General features: G+C 34.2%; 3 protein-coding genes and 1 non-coding gene across 6 annotated transcripts; 1 reads left to right on the top strand and 3 right to left on the bottom strand.

Moving 5' to 3' along the window:
* Positions 1-94: 94 nt before the first annotated feature.
* LOC115715098 (YTH domain-containing protein ECT4) lies at positions 95-3506 on the top strand. 3 transcript variants are annotated; one of them, XM_030643899.2, is made up of 6 exons: positions 95-507; positions 918-958; positions 1062-1544; positions 1764-2285; positions 2630-2842; positions 3043-3506. In XM_030643899.2, the coding sequence occupies exons 1-6, from the start codon at positions 465-467 to the stop codon at positions 3268-3270; spliced, it is 1530 nt and encodes a 509-aa protein (XP_030499759.2). In that variant the 5' UTR covers positions 95-464; the 3' UTR covers positions 3271-3506. The 3 variants fall into 3 exon arrangements, with proteins under 3 accessions (XP_030499759.2, XP_030499763.2, XP_030499762.2); XM_030643902.2 differs by having other exon boundaries at positions 124-507; positions 890-958; XM_030643903.2 differs by lacking the exon at positions 918-958 and having other exon boundaries at positions 123-507.
* Positions 3507-3878: 372 nt separating this feature from the next.
* Positions 3879-6436, bottom strand: LOC115715100 (non-specific lipid transfer protein GPI-anchored 1). Its single transcript, XM_030643905.2, has 2 exons — positions 5810-6436; positions 3879-4291 (listed from the first exon to the last, which is right to left on the bottom strand). Exons 1-2 carry the CDS (start codon positions 6168-6170, stop codon positions 4074-4076), a joined length of 579 nt encoding a protein of 192 aa, XP_030499765.2. The 5' UTR covers positions 6171-6436; the 3' UTR covers positions 3879-4073.
* On the bottom strand, positions 6410-8039 carry LOC133036781 (uncharacterized). Its single transcript, XM_061113517.1, has 2 exons — positions 7692-8039; positions 6410-6421 (listed from the first exon to the last, which is right to left on the bottom strand). Exons 1-2 carry the CDS (start codon positions 8037-8039, stop codon positions 6410-6412), a joined length of 360 nt encoding a protein of 119 aa, XP_060969500.1.
* A 4691-nt stretch (positions 8040-12730) lies between these two features.
* On the bottom strand, positions 12731-12837 carry LOC115715435 (small nucleolar RNA R71). The gene has a single exon (XR_004011306.1). It is a non-coding gene; the product is annotated as a small nucleolar RNA R71 (small nucleolar RNA).
* Between the last annotated feature and the right edge of the window lie 2022 nt (positions 12838-14859).

Genomic DNA, 14859 nt, shown 5'->3' with positions numbered 1-14859 from the left:
TATCTAGCCCAATAACATATAAAATTAGAAATTTGGCCGCCAATAACTGGTTTTTATATATTTTTTTATAGTAAAGTGCCAAAAACATTATAGGAAGGGAAAAGAAATAGAGCGGGCTTTTTAAGAGGTGTACATAAGATAGGTGGCAGCAGTAGGAGCTATGTAAAGAGTTTTTGCATCCATATGTGTCTATGGCTTATTGCATGGTTCGGCACATCTCTCGTTCTCACTCCCAAATCCCAATTCCAAAGCTATCAACCCCTCACTACACAACCTTCTCACTTCCTCTCTCTCTCTCTCTTTATATATGTATATGACTTTACCACTGCTATGATAACTCCAATACTCGAACCTTCACTTCTCATTCTCCCTAACATTCCAAAACCCCTTTCGTTTTCCACCTTCAAAACTCATCATTTTCTCTCCTAAACAACCCATCATCGACTTTCGCTTAAACTGAATCCATGGCTGCACTCCCGTCCACCGTTGATTCTGTAAACTCAAACGGTACGATCTTTTCAATCATTTTCTGTGAAATTTAATTGGGTTGTCTTTAAATTCTTGTTTTTTCCTTTCAGCGATTATTAGTTTCGGGGCTGAGATATGTTGAATTTATGGGTCTATTTCCAATGGAAAATTTATGCTTATACATAAAACTAATTATCCATTCCATGCACATGATTTTGTGGCCATTTCATAGACCCAAGAAAACGAATGAAAGAAAGTAAAAGAAAAAGAAAGAAAGATGATCTTGTTGGAATGGTTTTGTGTTTGTCTTTTACTTTCTTTTGAGTGTTTGATTTTCTGTTGGGTAGTTCTGAATAATGATTGCTGCTGTTTTGTTCAGTTCTTGCTAGTAGTTTTATCTTTGCGACTGAGTTTTCTTTAGCCTTTTCTTGTTTTGGGTTGTGACTCAGGTTATGAGAATCCAACAGGTTTATGGAGCAGATCATATCATGTTAGTATGAACCATCGGTTTGCACTCAAATTTTTTTACTTGTTTGATCATGTTATCTCCTTATTCATATTTGTACCCGTGCTCTCTCTGTGCATTTATGCAGAGCGTCTATGATCAAAACCCTTATGTTATATTTCAAAGTTACGAAAACACTCCTCAAATGTCGTACAGACCATATGCTCCCTCTTCTATGAGGCGTCATGGCCACTTTAACTCGCCACAACCATTTCCCACCTCAGATTACCAGTCACCAGTTTCTCCAAATGCTCAATACGGTGCTGCATTAAGTTCAGTTACTCAGGCAGCATTACCAATTGAGTTCAATCAATGTACGAACAGTGAGATTGCTCGGCCAAGACGAGGTCCATCGCCACTTGAATATTCTGGTAGAGAAAGCAACCTTATTGAAAATTTTGATGGTTTTAGTTTGATGCAGCAAGGATTCGAGAGGTTAGGAATCAATGGATTATGGTCAGACGTGTCTAAACCTATGAATAATCAGAGTTCTCTAATACAAATGTTACCTGCAGCTGCTTCTTCAAAGCAAGTTGATTTACAGGAATTGCCTGAACTTAGTTTTAAAATGGTTAGTTTCAGTTCAATATATAAGTTGATTGAAAATAATGCCAATGCCCTGTTTAACAGCTCTTTAAGCTACTCATACATAATTTCCCTTGCTCTTGTATATTTTATCTGAGCTGAAAAAATCAAATTATTCGGTGAGAAATTGCACTTGCCTCCAAAATTTGATCACAGTGATGCTGTGTAGATATTTTAGTGTATGGTCTAACTGTGATTTTTACAGGCTTTTCAACATGAAGGACTAGTATATGGCTCCAGTTCTTGTACAAGTTCCTATAAAGGCTACTGTAATGATGATTACCGCTGTAGCCATAAAAGTGTATCAAATTACAGGCCAGGGAGTAATGGACAAACCTGGTCTGTAAGTAAGGAGGCCAAGGAAGGAGGAAAGCATGATCTTTTATGCAGTTGTACAGGTATGCTAGCAACACAAACTGCTCAAAATAGGGGTCCTAGGGCTTTGAAGAAAAAAAGCCTGACTGCAGCAAATGGTTCCATCATTAATGAAAGCAAGAATGGAACATCCCCAAATGTTTATAATGGGAATTTGAATCTGCTGGACACTTCCATCAAGTATAGGGATGCAAAGTTCTTTGTCATCAAATCTTACAGTGAAGATAATGTCCATAGGAGCATAAAATATAGTGTTTGGGCAAGCACTCCAAGTGGCAACAAGAAATTAGATGCTGCATATCGTGACACAAAAGAAAAAGAGCAAGACATTCCAATATTTCTGCTATTTTCAGTAATTTACTTCCAAGTCTTTAAGCTACCATTTATACGTCTGAACCTGAACAAATGTCTAAATCATTCCAAGTTTATTAGTGAATTATGTGTAGCAAAACAAGGGATTAATTTAGTGATCTGATGGGCATAGGTCCGAATGGAGTAATTTAATGAACTTTACTGGCAAGTTTATCAATGTTATTCATTTAAGCAGTCTTCTAATTTGCATTTCAGAGGAGTTATAATTTCTTTGTGTTTAGCGTTAAAAGATTACAGGTCCTTTGGTTAACTGTTTGTGTGCATGCATGCATATTTGATGGCTCGTATTATTTCTTTATTGTTTTTGCTGTATTATTGACACAGGTTAATGCTAGTGCCCAATTCTGTGGAGTAGCTGAGATGGTAGGGCCTGTAGATTTTGACAACAGTGTGGACTATTGGCAGCAAGACAAATGGACTGGGCAATTTCCTGTCAAGTGGCATATAATAAAAGATGTTCCAAACAGTCAGTTTCGTCACATCATACTCAAGGACAATGACAATAAGCCCGTTACTAACAGTAGAGATACTCAAGAGGTAAGAAATAATATACAGGACCTGAAACTTTTGTTACATTTCTAGCCATGGAGTTCTCTGCTCCACTTTATCTTTTTGGCTTTATTGCACGCTTTATCTGTATATCAATGTGATCAGAAAAGAAATAACTATGTTTAAAGTAAAGTTTTTCCAATGGTGCTAGTACTACTAGTATAGTATTTAATCGAAGATTTTTGCAGGTGGAATTGCAGCTTGGTATTGATATGCTGAACATTTTCAAGAACTATGAAGCTCTTTCCTCCATCTTGGATGACTTTGATTTCTACGAAGAACGACAGAAATCGACGTGGGTAAGAAAGGTTGGTCGGCAAGCAAACTCAACTTCGTTGCTTGAAAATAGAGGTAAGATGCTGCATCATCCCAACATGTCATGTCACTTTCCATTGTCTTACTCAAGACAATTTTAAACAGCTATTGCTGATCAACTTGTCATTTTAAGTGTGAAATTAGAAGTAGACAAAAGGGGAGTTCTTTTTTAATACTTTGAGCTAGAACTCAGTAGACAAAAGGGGAGTTCTTTTTTAAGACTTTGAGCTAGAACTAAGTAGACATTTTGAGGAAAAGAGTGTCAAAAGCCCAACATTCTCCATTGGCTTCTCTTTTTTCTTCACATATTTTGGTGCCTTACATGTGTGTTTTTTCATACTGTGTAATGTTTATACATTAATATATATATATATATTTGGGGCTTTTATCAACAACTTAATTAGCATTAAGAAATAAGCCACCCTAAGAATACTTCAAACGGTCAACATATGGTTTATTGTTCCTAGATCTGAGATTCAGTCCTTCGCATCAATTGCTATAGCTTTTTAGTTTTTTTTTGGTTTTTTAGTTGAGAAAACCAAAGAAAAAGAATTAAAGATGATGTGAGGTTGAAAGTTAACTGTACTAGTTGTGTTTTTCGGCCCCACCCCTAAAACTTGATAGGAAAAACAAACAGTAAATTGATATTTGAACAAAATCTCCTAATGAGCTTTTCATGATTTCGATTTGATCCGTAAAAAAAAAAAACTAAAGCAAATCTCAAAGATATAAATAGGAAACTGAGAAAAGTCTGGCAATAACGGTACACGTGGGACTACACATAACGTTATGGGTACAAGTACATACGACACGGTCTAAGAAAACAAACACAAAGAAAGCTAAAGACAATTAAATGTTGTTGATGATCCTGAAGCTCTAGCCAATGGTCACCTAGTTAATCCTCTCAGGCAAAAGCTCCAATGGCGGCCATAGCCATTGCTAGCAGAGCAGCAATGCAAGGCCCAAGCTGAATCGTGCTAGAGTCGCTGTTACTTGTCTGGGGTTGGGATGATCCTGTTCCTGTTGTGGAGGGCGTCGCCGAAGCCGCAGGTGTTGCTGATGTGGCATTTGCGTTTGTGAATATGGCAGCGTCCGGGGAGTTAGGGGCTAAGCCTAGAAGCTCTAGTAAGACAACACCAATAATGATAACTTAGTATCCATTTTTTACAGATTACATATTCACAACAGTTTTCCATCCAAGGTGGTCTTTGGATGATATTTGTGACAATATAATATTTTCTAGCTAAAATGACATTTTTATTAATTTTTTGCAAAGTATATTTTGTAAACATAAAAAATATTCAACACTACCTATGTAATCTCATTTTACAAAGCATCATTCAATGAAAATGAATTTACAAAATAACATTAGAAAAGATCTATCTACTTTTAAAATATATATATAAATATATATATCAAAAGAATAAATTAACATTTCGAAATAATTTTCTTTCTCTAATTTCACATCTCTTGATTATGTTTATTTACAGAATATTATATATTTGAAGCATATACTACATGGCATATTAAAATGCATGCATATAATGTAATCTTGTACAGCAAATTTCGATTGGTTTTTCAAAGGGAAAAGGTAAGAAAACACAGAGGCCAGAACAAGCTATTATTAATGGTTACAGTTGATAGTTGAGAAAGTAATTGGCAGAAATAAAAGAAAGAAAACAAAATAAAATAAGTGGCACTAGTGCTGCTGCTATACTACTACTACTACTATCGTTTCAAATTTTCAATAAAAGCAGCACCTACTCAAAAGTCAAACCTATCAACCTTGTTATGGCACATTAAAAATTTAGTTAAACGTTTTGCTGTGCTGCCCAACAAACACAATTAATGCAGCACATCCTACTTGTGTTTTTGAAATTGCTTTTTTCTTTTTTTTTCTTGAACTTAGTAATTCAGGTGTAAAGTGGTTTAGTTTAGGAGAAGAGGAGAATTTTTGAAGGCCACTACAGGTGGCTAGTATTCTCTACCGATCCTGTATAACTTAAAAAAATAAATTTTATAAAAATTATAGGGTGACAGTAACACTTATAGAAGGTGCTAGTTACAATCAGAGTGATCTAGTTCTAAATGATTAAAAATATATATTTTTTTGGAAGGTTTCATAAATAGTTTTCAAGTGTACGGAAAAACTATTTCGGTTACTCACATGCATTAGCATTTGTACAACTTTTTGACTTGGTCAATTTATTCTTGTCACGGATCATGATAGTATTCTAGCAACTACCACCAACAATATACCATAATTTGCAAATACCTATTTTGCCACTACTTATATCCTCATAATCTTCATGTTTCAATGAGTAATTTGCATATATCAATATAATAATATGACATGTTAATAGTAAAATTCTCGACAAACAACTCTTTATATAAAATCAATTAATTTTTATTATAAGTAGAAGAAAATAATAAATTGCGTTTATCTTTTAAAAAAGCAATAAATAAAATATAAATTTATAATATTCACAACCATGTATGTATGACAAGTATATTATTATGGAACATTGAGTAAATCGTTTGAAAAAAATCTAATTATATTAAATCTTGCTAAGCCTAACAAATCTAACATATGAACTTTTCTTTTTTATGAAAATAGAAATTGGTTTAAAAAGAACTTACTTGGACATTCAGCAAGGCTAGCGTTTTTCAAGGCACAAGTAGAAGGTAACTGAATAAGCTTAGTCTCCTGAATACCCATACTCTTAATCTTGTCGTTTCCACTATGTGTTTGTTGCATAATGAAACACAAGCACTCTGGCTCACTATCTTTTATACCCTTCACAGAATCACAACAGTCCTTCGTCGGAGTCGCCGCCTTTCCCGTCGCGTAGGTCAGGCAAACAGCCAGCTTTTGAAAATCACTACCACACTTCTCTGGTATCGACACAGCACACTCCACCACAATACTACTACTCCTCATTAAAACGACAAATATCACCAAAAACGACACAAAACTCATCTCCCTTTTCATCATCATCATCTTCTTCTTCTTTGATGAAATTTGTATACTCACTCACCCACAATCACTAAACTACAAAGATACTGTTGGACAGGGTAGTCTACAATTGTACATACATATATAATTTTTTGATGATCGACCACGTCAGCATTTGAATGGAATGAACGGTCGTGATGAATGATGATTAAGTGTATTAGGTTCTTTTCTTTACACAGCTCGAGGCTTTTAATGGACACCCATTGTGGGTAGTTAGGCTGCATTTAAGTGTCACACTGGAACAAGAAACAGAATTGAGAGCAACTTCAATTCAATTTGCTTTAAATGAGCTTTCAATATAGCTGTACTCGTTCACACGTGGCTTACTTCCACCACGTGTTCGAAGGCTCCATGTGCTTGTTTTGCCGTTTGTTTGTTGTTGTTGTTTTTTTTTTTTGGTCAATCTGAAAATTATATATAAAGATTGAGAATTGGTAAAAGGTACTATTAATATTTAGTATTTTTTTTTTTTTAGTATTATACTGTTATTAGTATAATTAAGTCTTATATAACTTTTTTTTTTGAATCAAAAATGATTTTATTTAATAACTTTGAGCAGAAACAATAGTCTTTAAATCAAAAGGTGCATCATGCTCATTGAAAGTACAATCTCTTTAAACAAGATCTCTAGCAATACAATGAGCGACCTTGTTAGCAGATCGTTTAACAAAAACTATAGAAAATTAGAAACATTGCTTAATGAAGATAATAAGCCTTAATAATCAGGAACAAGCAATCCAAACTGGGAAGGCATTTCAATTGAACTTTAAATAGCTTGAACGACAATCAAGGAATCAGTTTCAACCACCACATTTGCTTTCTCTTTATCCAATTAAAGCCTCCTTGATGCCAAATATCTCTGTTAGGGGTGTTCATAAAATAGTCGATTCAATTCGCAAAGTGCGGATATCCGCACTTGTGCGGATTGGATTGGATTAGAAAATTCAAAATCCGCACTTGTACGGATTGGATGTTGATTGACATGTAAAAGTAACCGATCCAATCCAATCCACACATATTTATAACAAAATTAAAAAATTATTTATACAAATAACATTTTAATGTAAAGAAAATAGTAATTTAAAAGTCTAATACAATTATATTGCAAAACTTAATAGATAAAATGTATATTCTATTCGTTTTTTTTTCTATATACAATTTAAAATAAAATAAAATATTTTTTTATATATACAATTTTTTTCCTTTAAATTTGTTATTTATTATTTTATTAATTTAATGTGTTGTTGTAGACATAAAATAACTATAATTTATTTTATTTTGTTGCTAGTTATGTGGAAAAAAATATTTTTTTTTTATAAATATTAAATAATTTAATATTAAAAAGTAACCAATCCAAAGTAACTGATCCAATCCGCACTTTTGCGGATTGGATTGGATTGGCTTTGAGCTATTGTGCAGATTGGATTGGATCCAAAAAATGAAATCCGCACTTAGTGCGGATTGGATGTTGTTTGACCAAAAAAGTGCGGATTGGATCAGATGAACAGCCCTAATCTCCGCTACTTCAGGTTGCATCAAACCAAAACGGCTTCCCGAAATAGCTTCAATAAGATGACCATTTGAATCTCGGGCCACACAACCATAACCAAACTTGTTCTCTGGTTGAAAGATAGCGCCATCAACATTAACCTTAACCATATGTAACATTGGTTTCTTTGAGTGCTCTCTAACATTATTAATATCATCTAATAACAATGCTCCCATTTTTTGTGATTGAGCACTAATCCATTGGTCAAGAGTTGTTCTAGTTGATCGCACCACTTCTAAAGCAGAAGAAGTTTTTCCATTCCACACAATATCATTTCGGACGGTCCAGATTTTCCAACTCACCATTCCAGCTTCTCAAATAACATCATTGGACTGCGAATCAAACAAACTAAAGAACCACAAGCTAAAGTCATTACCACTTATAACAGCAACATTGACACAAGAAAAGTTTCAGCATGCTCTACTAAAATTGCAGCCAATAAGTATATGAAAAATAGTCTCCTCAGTTAAGTTACACAATGGGCACATAATCTCTACATTAACATATTTTGTGTTCAATTGAACCTTTGTTGGGAGACATCTTGAAGTAGCACGCCATAAAAAATGATGTACTTTAGGAGGAATATCAAGCTGCCTCAGCCTCTTATACCCATCTCTGTCAGCTTCAAAGGTTACGGTGTTGTTGGACTGCTGCAATGCATTGTAAGCAGTCTTAACTGAATAAAAACTAGTTGAAGATTTATTCTAGAGCCAAGAATCGCTCACCACACTATCACTCAGCTGGATAGAGAAGATGAGTTCTTTATCTCTATCATTAAAAAGATCGTTCACCACTTCAGCATCCCACTGTTTCGACCCTACCGATAGCAGATTTGGAGTGTCATATAACTTAAGAAAATAAGTTTTAGAAAATATCGCTAACCAATCGTTAAGTAATAGCTATAGAAGGTGTCAGACACCACTGATACTTAATAGCAATGCTTAAGTGTAAAACTAAAAACAAAAGCTGGTGGATAAAAATGACTCATCTCCCTTGGGATTTATTAATGAGCTCTATTTATTAATAGTTCAACTTCGAACTGTGTGTACAGATTGTTGTCTCACAATTAAATTAAGACGTATAATAATGATTTTAATGAGAGTATTAATAGTAATTAGTAAATGTACATATTTTTTAGACACGTACGAAATGTGTACCCCTGACTTGGCTCCCGACTCCTAGCTCTCGATTCGTACTCCGCTCCTTGGCCGAGCTTAAACTTTGAACCCTAAAACTCAAACTCATCGAACTTAGACCCTGAACCCCTCACCTTTGTCCCAAACCCAATCCCAAACCTCGAGCCAACTAAGACTTCAAACCCCTTGCTTGTAAAGTCTCGATATTTTCAATAATTTCAAAGGGATCGAAATTTTGACTTTCTATGAATTTATTGGATTAAAATTATTTCACTAAACCTAAGTTAACCCGCATTGGTAGAATAGGCTAACATTTCATAAAATTCAATTCTACTCTTCCCATTTCAAACACCTGACCCTCTCTCTTACTCCCTTCTCTTTGTCGCTCTCTGAACTCACCCAAAAAACTTGACCCACAACCCACCACCCACAACATCGGTCCCTTCTCTCCACGATCACCACGACCACAGACCCAACGACCCACAAATCCAACGACTTCTCCATCAACCACGGCTTCTCCATTGACAATGTTGTCAAATGTAAGTATCATTTTTTTCATGATTTTGAGTTTGGGTTAAATTTAGGGTTGGAATGGTCGGATATGTATTTTGGACAAAATTTGGGTTTTGGCCTGGTCCGGTGCAGGCTCGATATCAGCCCGATGTATTTTTTTATTGGAAAGGTTAAAGGTTGAAGACGATAGCCCGATGTAGGCCTGATAGTGTGCTTAGGTTTTATGATTTTTTTTTTGTAAGGCTCGATAGTGTCTATTTTTGTGCTATTTTTTGACCATACATCGGTCCAATCAGGCCTTACAAAAAAAGCATAAAACATAAGAACACTATCAGACCCTATATCAGGCCCATCATCAGGCTATCATCTTCAACCTTTATCCCTTTCCAACAATAAAAATACATCGAGCCTATATTGGGCTTGCATCAGATCAGGCCTAAAACCAAATTTTTCCCAAAACACATATTCGACCATTCCAACTCTAAATCTAACCCAAACTCAAAACTGCAGACCATTAACCCTAAATCTAAATAAATATATCAATAATTTCATATATTTTAACCCTAAATCATGGAGAAAAACAATACTTACCTTTGAGACATTGTTGATGGAGAAGCCATTATCGATGGACAAGTCGTTGGGTTCATGGATCATTGGGTCTGTGGTCGCAATGGTCATGAAGAGAAAGGACTGAGGTTGTAGGTCGAGTCCTTGGGGTGAGTTCAGAGAGTGAGGGAGAGAAGGGAGGAAGAGAGAGGGTCAAGTGTTCGAAATGGGAGGGGTAGAATTGGGTTTTTATGTAATGTTAGTCTATTCTACTAATATGTGTTGACTTAAGTTTAGGAAAATAATTTTAATCTAATATATGCATAGAAAATCAAATTTTTCATTTCAAATAACAATAATAAAGTGAAAAATAGAATGTCCTTTCTATTGGCAGAACTATATTGTGTTCTGCAAGGGCTTTGGTCCCATACAATTTTTGGTAAAACATATATAGATCATTGATATTGGGCACCAGTAGTGCCCAACACCTTCTATAGGTGGCGCCCCATGATTGGTTAGCGATATTCCTTAAAAGCTATTTTTCTTAAGTTATATGGGACTTGATACTTAATTACACCAATAAATGTATGACACCGAGGAGGGTGCTAGGTACCAGTGGTGCCTTTTAACAATTCTCAAATATATATAGGATAAGTCTAGTGTGGGGATTTCAATATTGGCCATATTGGTGAGAATTTAATTGAGTGTGTATTAGATTTTCTTTAGTATTATTTTTAGGTCAGTTTTAAAGTGTTTTTAAATAGTTTTTTTTGTGTGTAATTTTACGTTTGTGATTTTGCTGGTTTAGTGTTGAAGAAAAATAAAGAAATTTTGGAAAAATATGAAAAAAGGTCAAATAAATAAACTCTCAATGCTAGAGAACCAGGAAATTCATCTAAGAAAAAAAATCCAAACGTTTCAGTGCGTTTGGAGCTCTGAAGGCGAAGAAATTGAAAATAATAGAGTAGTGCCTCAACATTACAATTCCATGTCAGGGCGCAAAATGACCAAAATTTGGCAAAGAGGGTCGCTTTTTACCAATACATGGGCATGCCTCAACACTGGGGTTTAGTGTTGAGGCAAAGAAACGAGGAAAGCTTGCTGCCAAAACTCACCATTTGAGGGTTGCGATACTAAGGGGTAGTGTTTAGGTCCGTGTGCTGAAAAATATCTAGTGAATCTTGTGTACAAGACACGGGCCGCGACACTAGGCCTGTAGTGTCGCGACTCTCCCAAGGGAAAAATCACATTTTTTTTCTATCTTTTTTATATTTTTTCGTCTATTTAAAAGAGTGGATTTCACACTTTTAAGCAAGAAATTAGAGAGTACAAAAATTAGAGAAAAGAAGTGGCCGAGAGGCTTTTTAACAGACTTTTTCAACAATTTCTTCTCTTCTATTTTCTTCTTATGTTCTTAATTAATTTGTGTCAAATTGTTACAATGAACATGAGTAGCTAAACTATTATTAGAGTATTGATGGAGATTGTTTGACATCTTTATAGCTTTAATATGATTTGATTCTTCTTCCAATTTTTTATGTGTTCTATTTCATTCGTTCTTTCTTTTAATTGCCCGACCATCAATTAATTTTTTATGATTTCGATACAAAATCTGAGAAGCTAGTGTCGACTATGCTATAGTGAAATAAGAATAAATTTTGACAAAGGACGAGAGTACCTATGTGGTTTAGATTACAATTAGGGTTTCTATGCTTGATGCCTTTTACATGTTTAAATTTATCGCGAGAGTAAAAAAATTGCATGTAAGTTAGATTTATATATCTTAGCCGACTATAAATTACTTGAGTAAACCTGCTATTACATAGAAATTGGTAATTATAAATTAAATTATATTATGACATATAAGATAGATAAAATTAAAATCAATAACCTTAAACTCTAATCATTGTCAATTTTTATTCTAATCTAAATGTTTTTTTATTACTTTCAATTTTAATTCTCTCTTCTAAATTTGTTATCACCTAATAGAACTAAAATTTAATGTTTTAGTACTTAACTATAATCCATGTAGGTTCGACCTCACTTGTGTGAGTATATGCTTGAAATCGATACATACACTTGCGTAGAGAAAAATCAACAACTAGTTTTTGGCGCCGTTACTGTAGATTATTTAGTTAATATTAATAAAAATTAAATTTTGTTCTAATTTGGTTTTCTTTTTAATTTTTTTTTACTAATTCTATTTGTATCAATTCTTTTTCTCTTTTCTCAGGAACAACTAGTTTATGCGACGTCAAGGACCAACTGTAAGAGTGCCTGTTGATCTTGAAATAGAGAAGACTTATAGACAGAACAGAAGAAGGAAGAGATTGGAAAGAGCTATAGTAGGGGTTGAACAAGAAGTGGATATGGCAAATAATGACAATAATAGAGGTGTCGTAGAAGACCAGGTTAATGGTCGGAATCCACCTGACGGGAGCTTGAGGGACTATGTGTTACCAAACCTGACAGGGGCTCGATCTTTTATAAGGTCACCTGCCATTGAAGCTAACAACTTTAAAATCAAGCCAATCATACTACATATGATTCAATCCACAGTTCAGTTTCGGGGACTGCCATCAAAAGATCCCAACATGCATCTTGCTAACTTTGAGGAGTTGTGCAAGAAATTTAAGATGAATAGGGTTAGCGATGATGCAATTCGGTTAAGGCTCTTCCCATTCTCCTTGAGGGATCAAGCAAAGAGTTAGTTGGTTTCTTTACCATCTAACTCCATCAACACTTAGGAGGAATTGGCCTTAAAATTTCTCTCTAAGTTCTTTCCTCCTGCTAAGGTTTCCAAATTGAGATCTGAGATCAATAACTTTATCCAACAAGATAATGAGTCTCTTTATGAAGCCTGAGAAAGATTCAAAGACATGATCAGAAAGTGTCCTCATTACAGGATAGAAAAGTGGATACAAATTCACAACTTTTATAATGGGTTGACTAGTACTAACCCTACACTCATTGATGCTGCTTTTGGTGGAGCCTTTATGAAGAAAAGTGCTAATGAGGCTTATGAGCTATTAGATGAGATGGCCATGAATAACTAACAGTGGCCAAGTGAGAGAAGTCAATCAAAGAAATAAGTTGGTTTTGCATGAAAAGGATGTTATTACTGTTGGAATATATTTTACCAAGACCTAGATTTACTAACAAGTATGTTTTTAACATCCTAAATATGAATCTCTAAAACGATGAAATTTAAACACATATAAAGTATGAGATACCTTACATTGGTTGCAGCGAAATTAAATGACTCATTCCGCTTAGATCTTTAACCCTTGTTCCTTTCTGTCGCAGAGTATACTGAGTCTGACACTCCTTCAATTGTTTGGATTCTTCAAAGTCTTACACACTATGATTGAGGACTAACTTGCTATGGGTGGGCATGCACTCAATCACTAAAGGCTCGAAATTGTTTTGTGAAGAACACTCTAAGGATTCAAAAATAGGAAGAAGAAGAAGAAGAAGAAGAAGAAGAAGAAGAAGAAGTCTCAAACTCTCTAATTGTCTGACAAGATGTAAACTAGGTTTAGAGTCATTAGTTGGATTATGAGACTATTCTTTTCTTCTAATACTAATTCACTTAGGGTTAGGATTGAATTATATGGAATAAATAATGATAAAATAATAGCAAAAATAGGGTATAGTGGCTGGCCATGATGTGGGCCCAACACTAGTTACATTTTTGCTATTTTTCTCAACCATTTATCTATTATTTCACAAATGTCATATTTTCTAATTTCAATCCTGTAAATGCCAAAACTATTTATTTAATAAGTATAATTAATTATCAAATAAAATTATCATTTATATTATTTATTAATTAGACTCCACAAAGTCTCTTAATTAACAAATAAACCCTAAAATCCTATTTCTTCACAATCAAGCCATATCTTAGTGAAAATTCATAAATAAGACATAATCTAATTTAGAATTATAATTGATTAATTAAAATCAATTACCTGAGTCTTACAAGCAGTTTGTCTCAACTAGTATGGGGACCATGGGCCTATATAACTGAGCTTCCAATAAGCAGATCTTGAATTTACCAAGTAAATTCCCTAACTTATTAATTTCTCCTTGCACCACTATAAATTTGGAATTGCACTCTCAATTATATAGAACGCTCTATATATTCCACGATATAGATACACTATGAATTATCTATTTGTTATAATCCTAATAATTAATGATCCTCTATAGATGATTTACATTGACTAGGGACAACAATGTATTTTATCCTTAAAACATTTAGTGTTGTGAAAAATTGTATACGCAAGTACACACAATTGTCAACAAGTAATAAAGTGATAAGTTGAGTATCGTCTCCATAGGGATTAAAAATTAGAAATTAATTTACAAAACTAATTACTCACAAATTGGTTTCAACAAAATAAAATAAAGTGATGAGAATATGTAAAAAATTAACAAACACAAAATATGAAGAAAATAAGCTAGAACTATTAAATTGGCCTAAATATGTAAAGTTGATATATGGTGCAAATGAGTATTGTTGTAAATTGATGGTGTCGACTAGGAATTTAAAATGTCATTATCATTTTTCCAAAGTGTTTATGGTTTGATTCTCAAATTAATTAACATATCGATATGCCCAATTAATTTTAAGAATACTAATTTAAATACAATTCCTTCAAGTCATACAAGGTAAATAACATATTCCTATGCCATTTACAAATCACAAGGTAAGACTTCATGTTGGCAAGCTCCGAAGTAAGAAGATTGGCTTGAAGCCGTTGTGGTTCCAGCTCCATTCTTGGGTAAGGGAAAATACCTGGAGCCTGTAGCACTTATGGAGATCACTTCCGAAACCCAACTTCACGGGAATAAAAGAGCTCAGGAGGTATATGAAAAGTGGAAACTCCCCCTTCCACGAGAAAAACCATCTCTGAGCTAGCGTTCC

This window comes from Cannabis sativa, chromosome 4 (genome assembly GCF_029168945.1).
Source record: "Cannabis sativa cultivar Pink pepper isolate KNU-18-1 chromosome 4, ASM2916894v1, whole genome shotgun sequence".
NCBI classification, from domain to species: domain Eukaryota; kingdom Viridiplantae; phylum Streptophyta; class Magnoliopsida; order Rosales; family Cannabaceae; genus Cannabis; species Cannabis sativa.
This window is presented reverse-complemented; position numbering and strand designations above follow the sequence as displayed.

Bases quoted from the DNA above. Each gene is read 5' to 3' on its own strand.
- LOC115715098 (XM_030643899.2), top strand. From the start codon at position 465: ATGGCTGCACTCCCGTCCACCGTTGATTCTGTAAACTCAAACG. The intron at 959-1,061 runs GTTAGTATGAAC...GCATTTATGCAG, and splicing joins TATGGAGCAGATCATATCAT to AGCGTCTATGATCAAAACCC. The intron at 2,843-3,042 runs GTAAGAAATAAT...AGATTTTTGCAG, and splicing joins ACAGTAGAGATACTCAAGAG to GTGGAATTGCAGCTTGGTAT.
- LOC115715100 (XM_030643905.2), bottom strand. From the start codon at position 6,170: ATGATGATGATGAAAAGGGAGATGAGTTTTGTGTCGTTTTTGGTGATA. The intron at 4,292-5,809 runs GTAAGTTCTTTT...TTGTCTTACTAG, and splicing joins TAGCCTTGCTGAATGTCCAA to AGCTTCTAGGCTTAGCCCCT.
- LOC133036781 (XM_061113517.1), bottom strand. From the start codon at position 8,039: ATGGTGAGTTGGAAAATCTGGACCGTCCGAAATGATATTGTGTGGAAT.